Here is a 15,566-nt window from a genome sequence, read left to right on the forward strand (position 1 = left end):
GTGGCATTGTTTGACAAAATTGCTAAACTTTGTTTTACTAAATATCTGTATCTTTGTGCATTTGATAAATACTGGATATAGAAGGTTTTTTTTTTTTACTTCATAATCTACCAACATGAAAATCATTTTGTATCCCAAATTAGTTTTTTTTTTTTTGGGTAAAAAAGAGGAGGAACAGCTTGATTAAAACATAAAGACTACAGAGTCAGACACTATTACAAGTAGAAGATGAGGGCAAATGAACCTGCAAGTACCACCAAAATGATATACAAAACATCTAAAATACCTGAGGGTATCAACAGAAAAACTTAACTAAGAAACTAGCATTGATAGAAGAAACAACTAAACAAAATATTGTGACCATACTCATATTGAAAACATCCTATATGGAAGTTTTATGGCCGATCCGTTGCATCAGAAGTAAATTCCAGTTATGTGACCACCACACACTCCAGCAACAGAACCTGTGCTTATAAATTAGCTTCGTGATAATGGTAAAGTTGCCTATCCAAAAATAATAGCATAGGTGATATGTACAAAGTATAACTCTGTGAAACAGCCAAAAAGTTGTCAGCAACCAATAGCAAAATCCGGAATACCACACTGGAGTACTGATAAAACTTTGATATTGAATGCAGAAACTGGAATAGAATTCATGTTGACAAAGAAGAACCATCAGCACTAACTGATTAAGCTGAAGAACACAACTCATAAAAGATTCCAAATGGGACTCCAGAAAAAAGCCAATAAAGACTAAGATAATATACAAGTTGAAAAAACTTAGTGCCATTACCGTGCGATGGTCCAAGATCGTGTTATTAAATAGATTAACCTTCCCTTGGATACCACATGTGTCTCCCATCACCCTGCAAAAGATAGGAGAAATGGAAATCAGAAAGATCAGTTTTGAATTCCTGATCTGGCCTTTGTGAGTCAAAGTACATGGCACTAAGACATGTTGAATCCAATATTAGTACCCTCATATAAAGTAAGCAGATCAGCACAAACAACTAAACTCATTTATAATAATATTCCATCTGTTATAACCGAGGTCTAGCAAACTGGTGGGTTCAGAATATACCAAAGTGAACAGGTCAGTTATTGGCATGGTTTAGCCGACCGAATCGAGGCATAAGTTTTGCAGACCTCGTCGCTCCTCTCCAGCTCTCCGGCATGTGCGAAGCCTTGCCTCCCCTCTCTCTCTCTTTCAATTCTGCTCAGTAAGTTCTCTCTCTATTTTCGGTATGGTACCATGGTTCCGCATGATATATATTGGTACCATATTGAAGTGGTTGTCGGTCGATACGATTCTTGGTATCAGTTTGATGAGAAAATATACGTTACAATGTTGCTATCATGTCAAACTTATAACAACTCAATGATAATTTTTATATTTTATCGATTACTGTATACTTTATTGATTTTGATGAATAATATCCCACACTGTCTTTTATATTTCACTCATTTCAAACTATTTATTGGTTGGTTACAACAGTGATATGGTATCATCGTTGCAACAAAAATTTACTCTAGTTCGGTGAACTTGATTAAACCACGTTAATTAGTATCAAGCATGTGCAGTATACAAATAACTTAAAATCTGGTTACGTGGATGTCACTCCCACTAGTCACTTCCGTACGTTGTTCGTCTTTTAAAAAGGAGTAGCTGACGACCATAAATTAATGCATCATCTACTTTAAGAAATGACGCGGCTAACAAGTCAATGACCATATTTCTACTGGAAGTCTTCCTCATGTACTAAATAAAAAATTAGAAGTCTTCCTCCGGGGACCCATGATATCCCAACATTTTGAATCAAATCCAGCAATACTTTTTTCGCTCATCGTGTCCTAATAATGTAGGAAATGAGCATAAGGTAAGGCCGTGGTGCACGAAACAAAAAATCACTGCGGATCCTCTACGGCCTCAATTGCACGAACTTCCTGCAGCTCCACCAGTCCTCGCCCCTCGCTTATTAAATTCAATAAACCAGTACCGATGGCATCCATAATTGGCGGCGTCTGGGAGCGCGAGGAGAATCCACGATGCCACGAGTCCGTGATCTTTTAACAAACCTTTCCTCGGTCGCTTTTCCCGTCCGTCTCCTTGAAATTATGTTTGTTAATATGTCCTAATAGAAGTACAAGAGGAACTTTGAGATTTCTTGATAAAATAGAGTTGACCGCCTATATCGAGGAACAAAAAGCGCGCAATATGAAGAAGAAGAATCATTAACTTTGTCTTTTGATTTAGAGATTAGAAGGTCCAATGACGATATGGACCTTGGCACAATCACAAAATTGTTCCACCATGACTTTTATGTTGGGAATTCCGAACATGGGAACAGTCTTTTTGTATATACAAGACGAATCTATGCCACTAAAATAATATTATCAAAAATCTAAAAACTTCCGGCAGCTAATGAAGATCTCATTGGCACTCTTATGACAAGACCCGTGCCACTAAAAGCTTGTCCCACTTGTATATTACCGTCAAAATTGACTTTGGTATAGTAGAGGATGGTGGCTGTTAAAAAAATATATAATATGAATAAAGAAATGTAGAAACTGTAGGAGCCATAGAATTTTTCTTGTATCACAAGTCCCTTTTTTTTTTTTTGTTTCTTTTTTTTGGTAACAATATCACAATTCACAAGTTCCTTTAAAGCAGTCTATATACAGGCAAACTCCTTAACCGGAGAAAAGTTTTAAATCTTCTACCTTGTACTTAGCAAGATACTCCAGAAAGTACGATTATTTTTTAAATAATTAGATTTAATGAGTAATATAACATATCAAAATTATTTCAAATTTTTTATCTTTACTAACGTAATTCTCTATGATAAGCCGTAGAAAGTAATCTAGAATAGTTGGAATAAAAAGAAAATCCTAAAATAGAGCTAATCTCCAAATTTGGACAGCCAACCAGCACTACATTAGAACATAAGTTATGACTCTTCAACACCTAGACATGCATTACCGTTCCTCTTGATACGAAGACCTCTCCCATAAAAAATCATATGGTATGGTAATCAACCTCAAGTCATTTTTTATATAAATAAAGCAATTCTAGGATGAATGCCTACCCTTGGTACCTAATGGACATCATGTTTCGGTTGGGAATTGATTAAAAAGAATTTATAAAGATCTCAATATTAGAATATATAATATTTCCTCAGCTCTTTCCTTTTGAAGACTCTACCACAAAACAAAACCAAAAGAAAAACACCTTCACAAAGGCTGTGTTTTTTTAGTTGCGGTCTGACGAGTTCTGACACTCCCCGATTCCCGCGTGGGGTTTAATTATTGGGCGAGAGGTGAGTCATTACGACAAATGAAACCCTAACACTTTGTTATTAACGCGCGAAGAATGATTCAACCGCGTCAGCCGTTGGCCCTCCTTACCGTCGTCGTCAACTCCTCTGTCTCCTCTGTTCATCTAGCTTATGGACCACTGGAAAGAAAACTGAAAGCTATAAGCTTTTGGGTGTTAGAAAAGCGTCGTCTTAGAAGCAAGCCATGGCCTCTCTCCCCTGTTCTCAGAGCTCCTCTTCTGCTTCTAGAAAGGGATAAGACTTGGTTTGCAAGAGCTCGTGGTGATTCTTGGTTCCTCCTCTATTCGACTCCTGACGGTCGGAACTCGGATGATCTTTTCTCGGTGACACCGGAGATTTAGAGAGCTTAAAAGTGCGTCCTTTCCGTTTATTGGTTTAATTTCTTCGTTCATAGAGACCCAGAGGTTGGAGGGCGATCGTCGGTAGATTCTTTCCGCGTTTGGTTGGCTTTAGAGCGATGTGTGGGTCCAAGGTAATTGATGAGGCGGAGATGAACAAGGAGAGAGCCGTAAGGTGAGTTGAAAGACTTTGCTCCATCTCGTCTTGTAGATATAACAGTTAACATAAAGATTCGATTTTGATGTGGGTTCTAAATTTTGGGAATCAAAATCCTTGAAAAAAAAAAAAAACCATATTGCTTTTGGTTGTATTGACTTGGTCTTCTTATATCTAGGACTTTGTAGGTTTGTCTCAAAAGAGTCTTTAATTTCAGCAAACAGTGATGATGAATCTTCTTAACTTTTAGTGATGAGAGGCAAGGCCTATACAATCGATTCTTGCTTCTATTTTTTGGGCATGCAGACATACAAAATATTTAGTTACTGTGTTATTCATTGATTGTTTGAGTGGATTTTTTTTTCCTGGTACGGTTGAATTTTACTAATATTTCATTCTCCTAAGAATTTGATAGTCTAATACGTTGTTTTATAACTCATGAGAGGCAAACTTTTTGCATATAAATTAAAAGAGGAGCAAATCTCATTGTTAGGAATTCATTTAGACTAATCTGTGTAATCACAGCAGCCAGGCTCTTGTGCTATCCGGCAAAACTCCATCATCTCTTAAACTCAATGGACTTTGTTGAATTCCTTTAGAACCTTTTTTTTAACTTCATTTATTCCCTATGTAGGTTCTATTCTGATGAAAAGGACCAGGCTAAACCCATGTACCACATACAAAGACCTGGTAGAATTGATGCTAGTATACCATGGGGAAGAAGCTTTGGAAGGTCAAGGGTATTCCCTGAGTGTGACAAGTCATGGCAAAAGCAGATACTGGATCCTGGAAGCCATGTTATGCTGATATGGAACCGGGCTTTTCTTGCTGCATGCTTGGTTTCTCTTTTTATAGATCCTTTGTTCTTTTACTTGCCTTTGATTGAACCCCATACATATTACTCATGTGTTAAAATGGACCGACACCTGAACATTACCATCACTTGTGTGCGGTCACTTGTCGACTTATTCTATATCTTGCACATCATTGTAAAATTTCACACTGCGTTTGTGGCCCCAAGCTCCAGAGTATTTGGGAGGGGAGAGCTTGTCATGGATCCAAGAGAGATTGGAAGGAGATATATGAGATCAGATTTCTTCATTGACTTTGCAGCAGCCTTGCCTGTTCCACAGGTACTTCCTCATTGCTTGAGATAGAGTCTTGAACTAATATGTTGCTCCATGGTCTATCTTGTTCTTTTCTAATCAAACAACTTGTATTGAAGGTTATAATTCAGGTGAATAACTGTAGAGGCTGTTCTATAGATAAATGTATTGGATAGCTTTAACTTCACATAAATAAGCAACTAGATGCAATGTTTCTTCTTAATCCTGTCTCTCTAGGATATAGAGTTTGTTTGTTCTCATGAATGAAATGGATGGGTTCCTATCTTCACTTTTAATTAGTGTGCAACTAGATGTCATATCTGGCCAAGCTTTTGTTTGAAATGTTTGAATGGTTTTTTTAAATGTTAAAGAGTTGAATCAATTGAGTAAAACAATCTTCTTTGAGATGCAGATTTCAGATCATGGAAACTTTTTCCAAAAAAAAAAAAAAAAACCTATTAGTTTATATTGGCCTTTGAATGCTTGAAAAGCGTGCCAAGGATCAACTTAGAGCTACGTTTTTGGAGACAGGAGATATAACACAGATGCTGATGTGATTTGGATCTGATCAGGTCACATAACCAGAGACAAGGAGGTTTAGGACCACATCAAAGAAAAGATAGAACAGATGCACACTCTTTCATTCAAAGGTCCACATAACCACAAACAAAATATCCATGAAACTATCCCCTGAACCCAACTATAATGCTTTTCAACTCCCCAATTTCAACAATATATGCAAAGTAAATGAAAAGGCTTCACATTATCCCTTCATTTATCAAAAATGGCTGATGACATTTGATTTTATTTGCAAGCTGACACTATGTGTGCCTCTGTGTGTGTGTACATATATATATGTATGTATGTTTTTTATGTAACACTGGATTAAATCTTCATGAAGCTAGATAGGATCTAAAGGAAATATTCCTCATTCAATGTTAGTCACTGTTTACTAGAACAGAAAATGCTTTTGTTTGTTGAAGTTCCCCATTTTCATCTTTTACAACACAACTACCTAATTCTCTCTCTCTCTCTCTTTTTTTTTACTTTTATCTAGCTTTTTTCCACTCCTTTGTTTGCAGTCCTATCTCTGCAATTATGATATTAGTGTTCCGTGGCACCTCACCCCTGAGCATCACCGGCTTCACCAAAACCAATGCCAGCATCATTAGCAAAATGGATTTTCTTCATCTTTGTTCCAGATGCTTGTTAACTTCTCTTGATATTAATCTCTTTCTTTAACTTTGTCCACTTTGATGTCTTGTTAGTGCATCCACTTGAAGCTGCTCAGCTACTTGAGCAGTGGCAACCAATAATAATAAATTGGAGAGACCATGAAATTCATCCTGGATCAAAAAAAGAAATTGAGGGTCTCAAACACTGTCCTGCTTTGTTGACCACTTCTAGGAAGCTTTCTTGAAATAGCTCAGACATTTACATTGAATCCGGAGGAGTAGGAGGAGGAATACATTAAAGTGGTGCCAAAAGCACCAACAAGCATGTCTTTGGAATACAAGATACGACATGTCTGATGATAAGCATTTAGCAGCATTTACAACACAAATATACATCTGTGGAACTACACTCATGAGAATGCAACTCTTCTAGCCTGAAAGATTTTTGATGCATTATTCTTTATCAAAAATGAAAAAAGCCAGAACGTTTGGTTACCCTTGTCTTCTCCAACAGAAGTTTCAATAGATGTGAGGAACAATTACTATTAGAGTCTCAAGTAATTTGGAAGACTATTTTTCACACATTGATTATAGGCAGCTAGAATTTTCATTTTTGGTTCCTTTATGGAACTATATAATCCATTGAACTTAAGATGTTCTTTTGAACTAGCTCACTCAAAGAGGCCTTTTTCTCTTGGTGGACCACAGTTCCCTGTCGTCTGTAAATTTAGCAAAAAGCATTCTTCTTCTACTAGTATAATTTTTCCCGCTATTTTGAATTAAGAACCTTGTAAATTTAATATCATTCTACGCATCAATGACTCTCCAGATTGTTTGAATGCTATTTTTCCATAGATTCTTCAGTAAAGTAGTTAGCTTGTAATCTCCACAAGCCCATGACTGAAATAACACTATTGAATTACCCTTAATGGCTGTCACCTTGCAATCCTCCCACTCTGTCCCCACACAGCTTCTTTGTGCAGCTCGTAAATGAAATTTCTTTCCCTAGACTTGCATAAGCTGGTTTCAGTTCCTTGTCAATGCTTCTTTATGGTTGTAACCTGGAAAGGGGAATGTAGTCTAAAGTGCCAGTGCAAATGTACATGTACCATCCCTCTGCATTTCTAGATGGCCATTTTCTCCTTCATTGTTGTGATAGCTTGATCTAATGAGCAGCTGCAAGAACTTTAAAGCAGACAAAAAAAGAAATGCTGAAAGAAGATGCTTGATGGGAGTTTTCTTCTCTGTTTGAATCCGAGAAGAGCTGGAGTCCTAGGGCAAAGAGGATCCTAGGGCTCTCTATATAAAGCCCCCACATGCCCCTATGGCCCTGCACCGGCAATCATCGAGCCTCATTCTCTCCCTTTTCTCCCATTGAACCTGCGGCCTCCCATTCTTGCACCCGTTGGAAATTGAGGTCGAAGATACCACCGAAGCTGAGGTAAGACTCCGAACCCATCTCCCCTCTTTCTTCCCTTTCTCCCCATGGCCCCAGACCTCGCCATCGACCACCGGCTTCATCAAAAATCAATCACAAAGAAATTTCCTGCTTTTTGACCTTGATTTCTTCTTCTTCCGGCCACTGATGCTGCCACCCCTTGATGATGTACCACCGATTGGGTCGCCCAGCCTCCCTTCTATGCTTCCCTAGTAAAGCTATGGCTATCAGCAAGTGGCCAATGGCCGCAATGAAGAAAGAGGCTCAGATCCCTATTTTTCGAGTCTCTTTTCCTTGATTCCCATTGGCCAATCCTCACCACCGGCCATCCCCTGCTCCACCACTGTTGGCCACCTGCTGCTGCCTCCCGTCGTCGGTCTTCCGGCCATCAGCTACCACCCCTATTTCCTCCCCTGTTAAGGCAAGAAAAAGAAGAAGACAAGAACAAGAAGAGAAGAGGAGAAAAGAAAAATAAAAAGAAAAAGAGAGAGAAGGGTCTTTCTTTCTTGTGCCTCTCTCTCCTTCTTTCTTATATCTATCTACCCTCTCTCTTTCTCTCTCTATCTGATCCATGAATCCTAGTATAAACTTGAGATGATCTCTCTAAAATGGCTTGAAATTGCTTTGATATCCGTGCAGCCTGTCGAACTAATTTTTTCAACCATATCAAGTATCTTTGAAATCTATTATTGATGAACTATATTGATTGATCTTGACTTTAATCCAATACGTGCTTCACGATTTTTTGATCGAGTTGCTTAGATCTGATCCTCGATTAGGAGGCTCTGAATTGCTCTGATGCCTAGGTAGCATGTTGGACCGATCACCCAATCTACAGTGTTTTTTTTTATGATTGAATTTATCGAAAAAAATTAATTATATTTTTAATATATTAAATAGATTCAATAAATTTGTCTAGCGAAAATGAAGGGCTAAAGCGAATGAGGTAATCCTGAGACTTCTTACTTATTTTTGACTTATTAATTATTTTATCATAAAAAAATTATTTTATATTTTCATAAAATAAGGATCGAGCATATGTATTATGAAACTCATGATTTATCATAAAATAATGATTCTATGAATATCATTTTAATATGAATGACTTGTTTATGAAATATGAACTCCATATTTATAAAATTTATGTTTTGTTATGAAAAGAATGATTTCATGATTGCTTTACTATGAAAAATTATTCATAAGTCATGAACTTTATAAAATTATTCAGTATCTTATTTATTCATGATTTAAAAAATATGATTTAATGAAATATAATTTAAGAATACTTATTTTAAGAAATATGGTAAAAAGCTCTCAGATAGCTATGAATGATCCTGCTAGTAGATAATAATAGTTAGCATACGACCTTGTTAACGGATAATAGTAGTTGACATATGTTCCTGCCAGTGGATAATAGTAGTTGGCATACTATTCTGCATACAGATAATAGTAGTTGGAGACGACCTTACCAATGGACAATAGTAGTTCGTATTTTATTGATGACGGTCCTATCACAGATATAATAGTATTCTTAGCGTTTAGTCTTAGAGAAATACTAAGAACTATGATATGGCGAGATGACAATTATTTATGACTTTATCCATAAAGTTAACATGATTTATGTAATTGTTTAAGCTATGCATTGAAAACCATATTTATATAAATTGTATGATTTATGCATATGCAAGAGCATGATTGATTTATGATATACTGTTATTATAAAGATTTTATGTTTCAAGTATAATCATCTTCTCTAAATGATTTATTGATGCATGTATAAACTATACTTGATCTGGTAAGATAGTGTAAGGTTTACTTACTGAGTTGGTGTAGCTCATTTTTTCTTCTTTTTCTTGTTTTGTCTAGAGGAATAAGGTTAGAAACGATTGAGGATCTAGGCTTGGGGATCTGCGTAGCAAGCTCGAGAATTTTGTGATTGAAACTTAGTTTAGTGGATAATTATGGACCTGTAGTCAAATATTAATAAATTTTGAGACATGAGTTTGGTATTTGATTTCAGATTTAGATACTCTAAATCAATCTTGGTTTAATTACGTGATAAATGATGAAATTAAATCTTTTATTATATTTTATTTGTGTTGGATTTTAGCTGATTATGATTGTTAGGCTTCATGTTATCGAGGGTAGCATCCTTTGGTAGCATGGCCGTATTATGTACCAAATTTGGGGTATGGCAATTGTTACACAAGAAACATTATCATAATCTTGCATATGGTCCCTTCGGAATTGGGAATCTTTGCAGCAGCTTTGTGTTTTTGCATGTGTTTTTATAGTAAGAACTTAAATAATTGGAAATACGTGGATATGCCATGTGAATAATCATATAATCATAAAATTTGAGGAAGTTACAGGTTATAGCTGAATGAAGAATCTTTAGGAGGCTAATTTCTATTTCATAGAATAGGCTTAACTAGTGGAGCTGCTTTGAAACTGGTTATTAACATAAGAAACATCATAAAGAATGATGACATAACCAACTTCATATCTAATGTAATATGTGAATGAGCTATGGTGTATTTTGACAATACTAATTTTTCATTTTTCTGCTAGCTAGGAATAAGAGACCAGCATATTTCATATATGAAAAAAAGTTAGTAATATATTGTTCACTGTTGTTTTATTGTTACTCCTGAGTAAAGTAATAATTGACCTAAAGCCTAAAGAACTTAAGCTTATTAGATCATTGCATTGTGTTGTATCATTTATGGTTTTATGCTGTGCTCGCATTTTACTTTTTATTTTTTTACTTTAAAACTCTTCCACATGACAATTTACATTATTTTTTCTTGTATCTTTCTGTTTTCAAACTCTGATATACACACTGGCCATTTAACACGGCTTTACCAGTAAGGCCTGGCCCTGGCTGCTCGAAGCTTACCCCTGAGAAGACACAAGAGGAGAGGAAAGAGTAACCATGGAGGAAACAACTTTACTTGAATCATCATATCTAACTGAAAGCTGTATTTTGCTGATGTTTTTGTGTTTCCTTTCTACAGATTGTCATCTGGTTGGTGATGCCTGCAATAAGAAACCGTGATGCCAATCATAAATATACTGCCTTGGCACTGATTATTCTCATTCAGTATATGCTTAGATTATATCTCATATTTCTTTTAAGGAATCAAATTATTAAATCTGCTGGGGTTGTTACAAAAACTGCTTGGGCAGGAGCTGCATACAATTTACTACTATTCATGTTAGCAAGCCATGTACGTCATCTAACTTTACCTTGCACGAATTTTATGATATTTTAGAACAGATGCGAAGCACTTATAGATTCATTTCTTATCTTACCAATTGCATTCTAGGAGTATAACTGTTAAATGATGATCTATCTTATAGGTCATAGGAGCTGTTTGGTATCTTTTGTCAATCAGCCGGCAGATTACATGCTGGAAATCAGAATGCCAGATGGAGAATATGAATGGAACAACTTGTGATCTTAAATTTCTAGATTGTGACATTTCAAACGGGAAAGCTCGCCAACTTTGGGCAACTAAAACAAATGTTTTCTCAAACTGTGATGCAAATAATCAAAGCATCACTTTCAACTATGGCATATTCAGTAATTCATTGAAAAATGATGTCGTCTCCGCAGACTTCATTGAGAAATACTTCTATTGCCTTTGGTGGGGCTTGCTTAATTTGAGGTGAGAACCTATTTTGGGAAGAGTTGTGGTAGCTTTAAAGTCTGGTTTTTTTTTTATACATTTTTTAAATGCATGCCAACAACAAGCGATAATGTTTCTATTTGGTTTTCTCTTCATGTACGGAGTAAGATTACTTCTTTTTCTTCCTTCCATAACTTGTAAAATGAAGCTTGACATCAATCCATTTAGTTATGATACTGCAGCATCATTAGCTAGTCTGATGTGTTCAGAACTCAAAATGTTATCAATTTCAGGAGCCAAACTTTACATGACCCTATATATCATTCTTTTTGTTGGCATGTTATTGTAGACTTACATGGCATTTCCCATGTCTTTTGTCAGCTCATATGGCCAGACTCTGACACCAAGCACCTTCATTGGTGAAACGACATTTGCCATATTGATAGTTATCATTGGTCTTGTCTTGTTTGCTCTGTTGATCGGCAACATGCAGGTATTTTAAATTTTATAATTTACAGAAACTTTCAAATATTTTTTGTTCCTGACAATATCCTTTTTTTTAAAAAAAAATGTTAAGGAATGATGATGGACATCAATAATCAAGGCATTTGATTCCTTGGTGCATTATTTTATCTGATGATGCTATAGTGTGGAGGGAAATTTAGTTCTTGGAGATTTGTTAAGTTAATATCCAATTTATTGTATAATTCTACTTGTCTAAGAGATTATAAATCACATGCCTCTAAGAATTTCAAGAACTTGGCAGCAGACATTTTCTATCCCTCATGTTTGGTTCATGCTGTTCTTTAGATCACCTACCACTGTTCTGTCTCCATTAACAGATAAAACATTAAATGTAATTTAGACCTACCTGCAATCTATTACTAAAAGTGTTGAAGGGTGGAGCATGCCTACTGCGACTACATTTCCATGAACTGATAAAACATTTAATCTATTTTAGACCTACCTGCAATCTATTACCAAAAGGGTTGAAGAGTGGAGGCTGAAGCGAACAGACACTGAAGAGTGGATGGAACATCGCCAACTCCCTCATGACTTGCGGGAACGTGTCCGAGGGTTTGTTCAGTACAAGTGGCTTGCAACACGGGGAGTAGATGAAGAGAGTACTCTGCAAGCTTTACCTGCAGATCTTCGTCGAGATATTAGACGTCACCTAAGCTTAGACCTTGTTCGCCGTGTAAGTGGTTTCCCATACTTATATAGTATTCACTTGCAATGTTATTTTTTTGGTGCAATCATCTAAATGATGGATATGAAGGCCGAAAAATGATCATGTGATTTGGAGAATAAAAGGGAGTCAGATCCAACCTTCAAAATTTTTTGCTTTCGGCTCTTGCAGGAATTGAAACCTCATAGTTAGAAATATTGAATTGAGGAAGAATGCTGCAATTACGCAAGGCAGTCATAATGGTCTTTCCTGAAACAAACCATGTCTGAGTGAATCTGTAACATGGCTCTGTAGCATTTTGGAAGTTCCCACTTTATTCATTGACATCCATACTAATCATCTCATGCATTTGGCTCTTGACAGTCTCTCATTAACAAGAGCATATTATTTTCCAAACTGAACAATTCCATGTTTATTATTCTTCATGTCTTAAACTTCAAGTTCTGCTCTCGCCATGCAATGACAAATTGGTTCTACTCTTTTCTAGATAAAAAAATAAGCTGTTTTCCACAGCGTGCTACAAGTCTAATAGTTCGTTGGAATTGTTATGTGAAACCATATTTTTTATCCTACAAGTGTAACTCCATAGATGTAAATCAACATTCATCGCATTAGATGCTCCAAGTTACTAGCCCAATTCTTTTGCAAAATTGCAGGTCCCTTTCTTCTCAGAGATGGATGATCAGCTCCTTGATGCCATATGTTTGCGTCTTGTATCCTGGCTGAGCACAGAAGGCACCTGCATAGTTCGTGAGGGTGACCCTGTGACGGAGATGCTTTTCATAATCCGTGGAAGATTAGAGAGCTCCACCACTGATGGGGGCAGAACAGGTTTCTTCAACTCCATTATTCTTAGACCTGGTGATTTCTGTGGTGAAGAGCTGCTCACATGGGCACTGCTTCCCAAGTCCAACGTCAACCTGCCCTCTTCCACCCGGACTGTGAGAGCTCTTGTTGAAGTAGAGGCCTTCGCCTTACGAGCAGAGGACCTCAAGTTTGTTGCTAACCAATTTAAAAGAATGCACAGCAAGAAGCTGCAGCACACATTCCACTTCCATTCCCACCATTGGAGGACATGGGCTGCCTGCTTCATCCAGGCAGCATGGCGTCGGTACAAGAGAAGAAAAATGGCTAACGATCTGAATAGGTGGGAGTCGTTCTCCTCCATACCTGATGACTATGAGCAAACAACCAATGAGTCTGGACATGAGGATGAGTTCTTTAGCAGCTCTGTCAATCCTTCCCATCCTGTCAAGAATCTGGAGGCCTTGAAATCAGCATCTAATTTAGCTGCAAGTTTTAGGAAGTCTCAGACGGTGAAGGCTATTGACATGCCCACCAAGTTCCTGAAGCCAAGTGAACCCGACTTCTCTGCTGATCCCTATGATTAGTATCTCATATTGAGCATTATGCTCATAACACAGAATTACTTATGATCATAGCTGCTACAATTCCGCTTCTGCTTGTGTTGCATTGGTAGGTTCCCAGCAAACAGTAAGATGTTCAGCGCAGTCTAAATCATAGTACACTCAAGCCTTGCTGAGAGCCCTGGTATTTGGTTGTGTTGGTTTGACTTCTTTTTTAAGATTGACAGGCTTGTAATATTTCAGAATTTAGCTTTGTCATTGTGCAGTATAAACTCATCTGCATATTTCCGTCTCTCATGTAGAAAAATTTAAAAAAATCATCTCAAGATACGATCGAGATTCTCGATCTGTGAGCACAATCATTGAAAAAGTTAATGAAGATTCTTTCAGCATCCAACAAAATCAACAAGAATAAAAAATAAGTTGTCAAAATAGAAAAATTTCCAAGCAGAGAGAAGAGAGAGGACTCTGGAGAGAAAAATATTTGTTTTGTATTTTTTTGGAGCATGAGGGATTAAGTTTCAAGATAACCTAATGCAAATGTTATATATATATATATATATATATATATATATATATATATATATATAAAATCTAAAATATCAAATCAATAAATTGAACCAAATCGAACTGAATTGTTTAGTTTAGTTTCCAGCAATTTTTATAGATAGTCAGTCCGGTTTTAATTTTGGTTTTAAAAAAATAATTTAAATCGGTTGGGTTTCAAATTTAGCTCCAAAATAAATGGATCCAGTCCGTTCACACCTCTGGCATCTATCCCTCCACAATTTCTCAGTCCTCCAACCTACAACCAAAATCATCAAGGAGCACAGCTTCAATGGTGATCTATTAAGTGATTTTGATGGATAATAGCATGGGGCAAGCAGAAATTGGACCAAGGAAGCTTAAATATGTAAAAATAATGAGTCCAGAATCATGACAATAAAAACCTTGATAAATCTTGATGAACCAACAATTAGCTAATAGTAAAAGCTTTCCTATATTGATGGTACATACACAGTTTCAGCATGATGATTGAGATCTATAAAAATTAATTAAAACAAGGCGAATATCATGCAAAATGCTAGTATTTTCACAATACATTATCTTATGAGGATATAAAATTAATCAGCCTTTTTCTTTTTTTTTTTCTTTTCTACATATATAGTAAAATTATGATTGATATAAATGGGTATTGCGGTCAAGGACTTATAGCTTAGCACGTGAGGTATTGTCCGCTTTGACCCATAGATTTCATGGTTTTGTCTTTCAAAAGATGCTTTATGTGGAAAGAATGGTCTCTTTTTATATAAGCCCAAGTCTTTCTTGACTCACAATCAATGTGGGACTAATAATACCCTAATCAAGGAGAAGTATGTGTATGGTCGGAAGATGTCCTTTTTTTTTTTATTTTTATTATAGATTAGTGTGCGAATGGGAGGAGTCTCACAGTTCAGGAGTGGTCTCCTATCTGGTATACCACTGTTGCGTCCAAGAGCTCATAGCTCGACACGTAAGGTGTTGTCCGCTCTGATCCATGGGCCTCATAATTTTATATTTTAAAAGATATTTTACGTCGGAAGGATGGTCATTTTCTATATAAGCCAGAGTTTTTTTTGACTCAATCAATATAGGACTAATGATGCCTTCCCTTCTACACCATAACAGTTCTCAATTTGTTTAGTTATTTTCTTAGCCAAAGCATGGGCAAATTTTTTTCTTGGTAGATGAATTGATTAGGAAGCATTTTGTTATATTGGTTTATTCATCAAAATCCCGATGAATCAACAAATTATTCGTGAACCACATAAATAAACAAATAAATAAAT

At 36.4% G+C, this 15,566-nt stretch overlaps 1 protein-coding gene across 1 annotated transcript; it reads left to right on the plus strand.

The window, feature by feature from the left end:
* The first annotated feature begins 3,385 nt into the window (after window positions 1-3,385).
* On the plus strand, window positions 3,386-14,096 carry LOC105039227 (cyclic nucleotide-gated ion channel 17-like). Its single transcript, XM_010915307.4, has 7 exons — window positions 3,386-3,848; window positions 4,465-4,963; window positions 10,567-10,779; window positions 10,913-11,220; window positions 11,563-11,674; window positions 12,143-12,379; window positions 13,027-14,096. The coding sequence occupies exons 1-7, from the start codon at window positions 3,793-3,795 to the stop codon at window positions 13,759-13,761; spliced, it is 2,160 nt and encodes a 719-aa protein (XP_010913609.2). The 5' UTR covers window positions 3,386-3,792; the 3' UTR covers window positions 13,762-14,096.
* The last annotated feature ends 1,470 nt before the right edge of the window (window positions 14,097-15,566 follow it).

The sequence above is a fragment of the Elaeis guineensis genome, chromosome 1 (assembly GCF_000442705.2).
Source record: "Elaeis guineensis isolate ETL-2024a chromosome 1, EG11, whole genome shotgun sequence".
In the NCBI taxonomy this organism is placed as follows: Eukaryota; Viridiplantae; Streptophyta; class Magnoliopsida; order Arecales; family Arecaceae; genus Elaeis; species Elaeis guineensis.

Bases quoted from the DNA above. Each gene is read 5' to 3' on its own strand.
- LOC105039227 (XM_010915307.4), top strand. From the start codon at position 3,793: ATGTGTGGGTCCAAGGTAATTGATGAGGCGGAGATGAACAAGGAGAGA. The intron at 3,849-4,464 runs GTGAGTTGAAAG...TTCCCTATGTAG, and splicing joins AACAAGGAGAGAGCCGTAAG to GTTCTATTCTGATGAAAAGG. The intron at 4,964-10,566 runs GTACTTCCTCAT...TCCTTTCTACAG, and splicing joins CAGCCTTGCCTGTTCCACAG to ATTGTCATCTGGTTGGTGAT.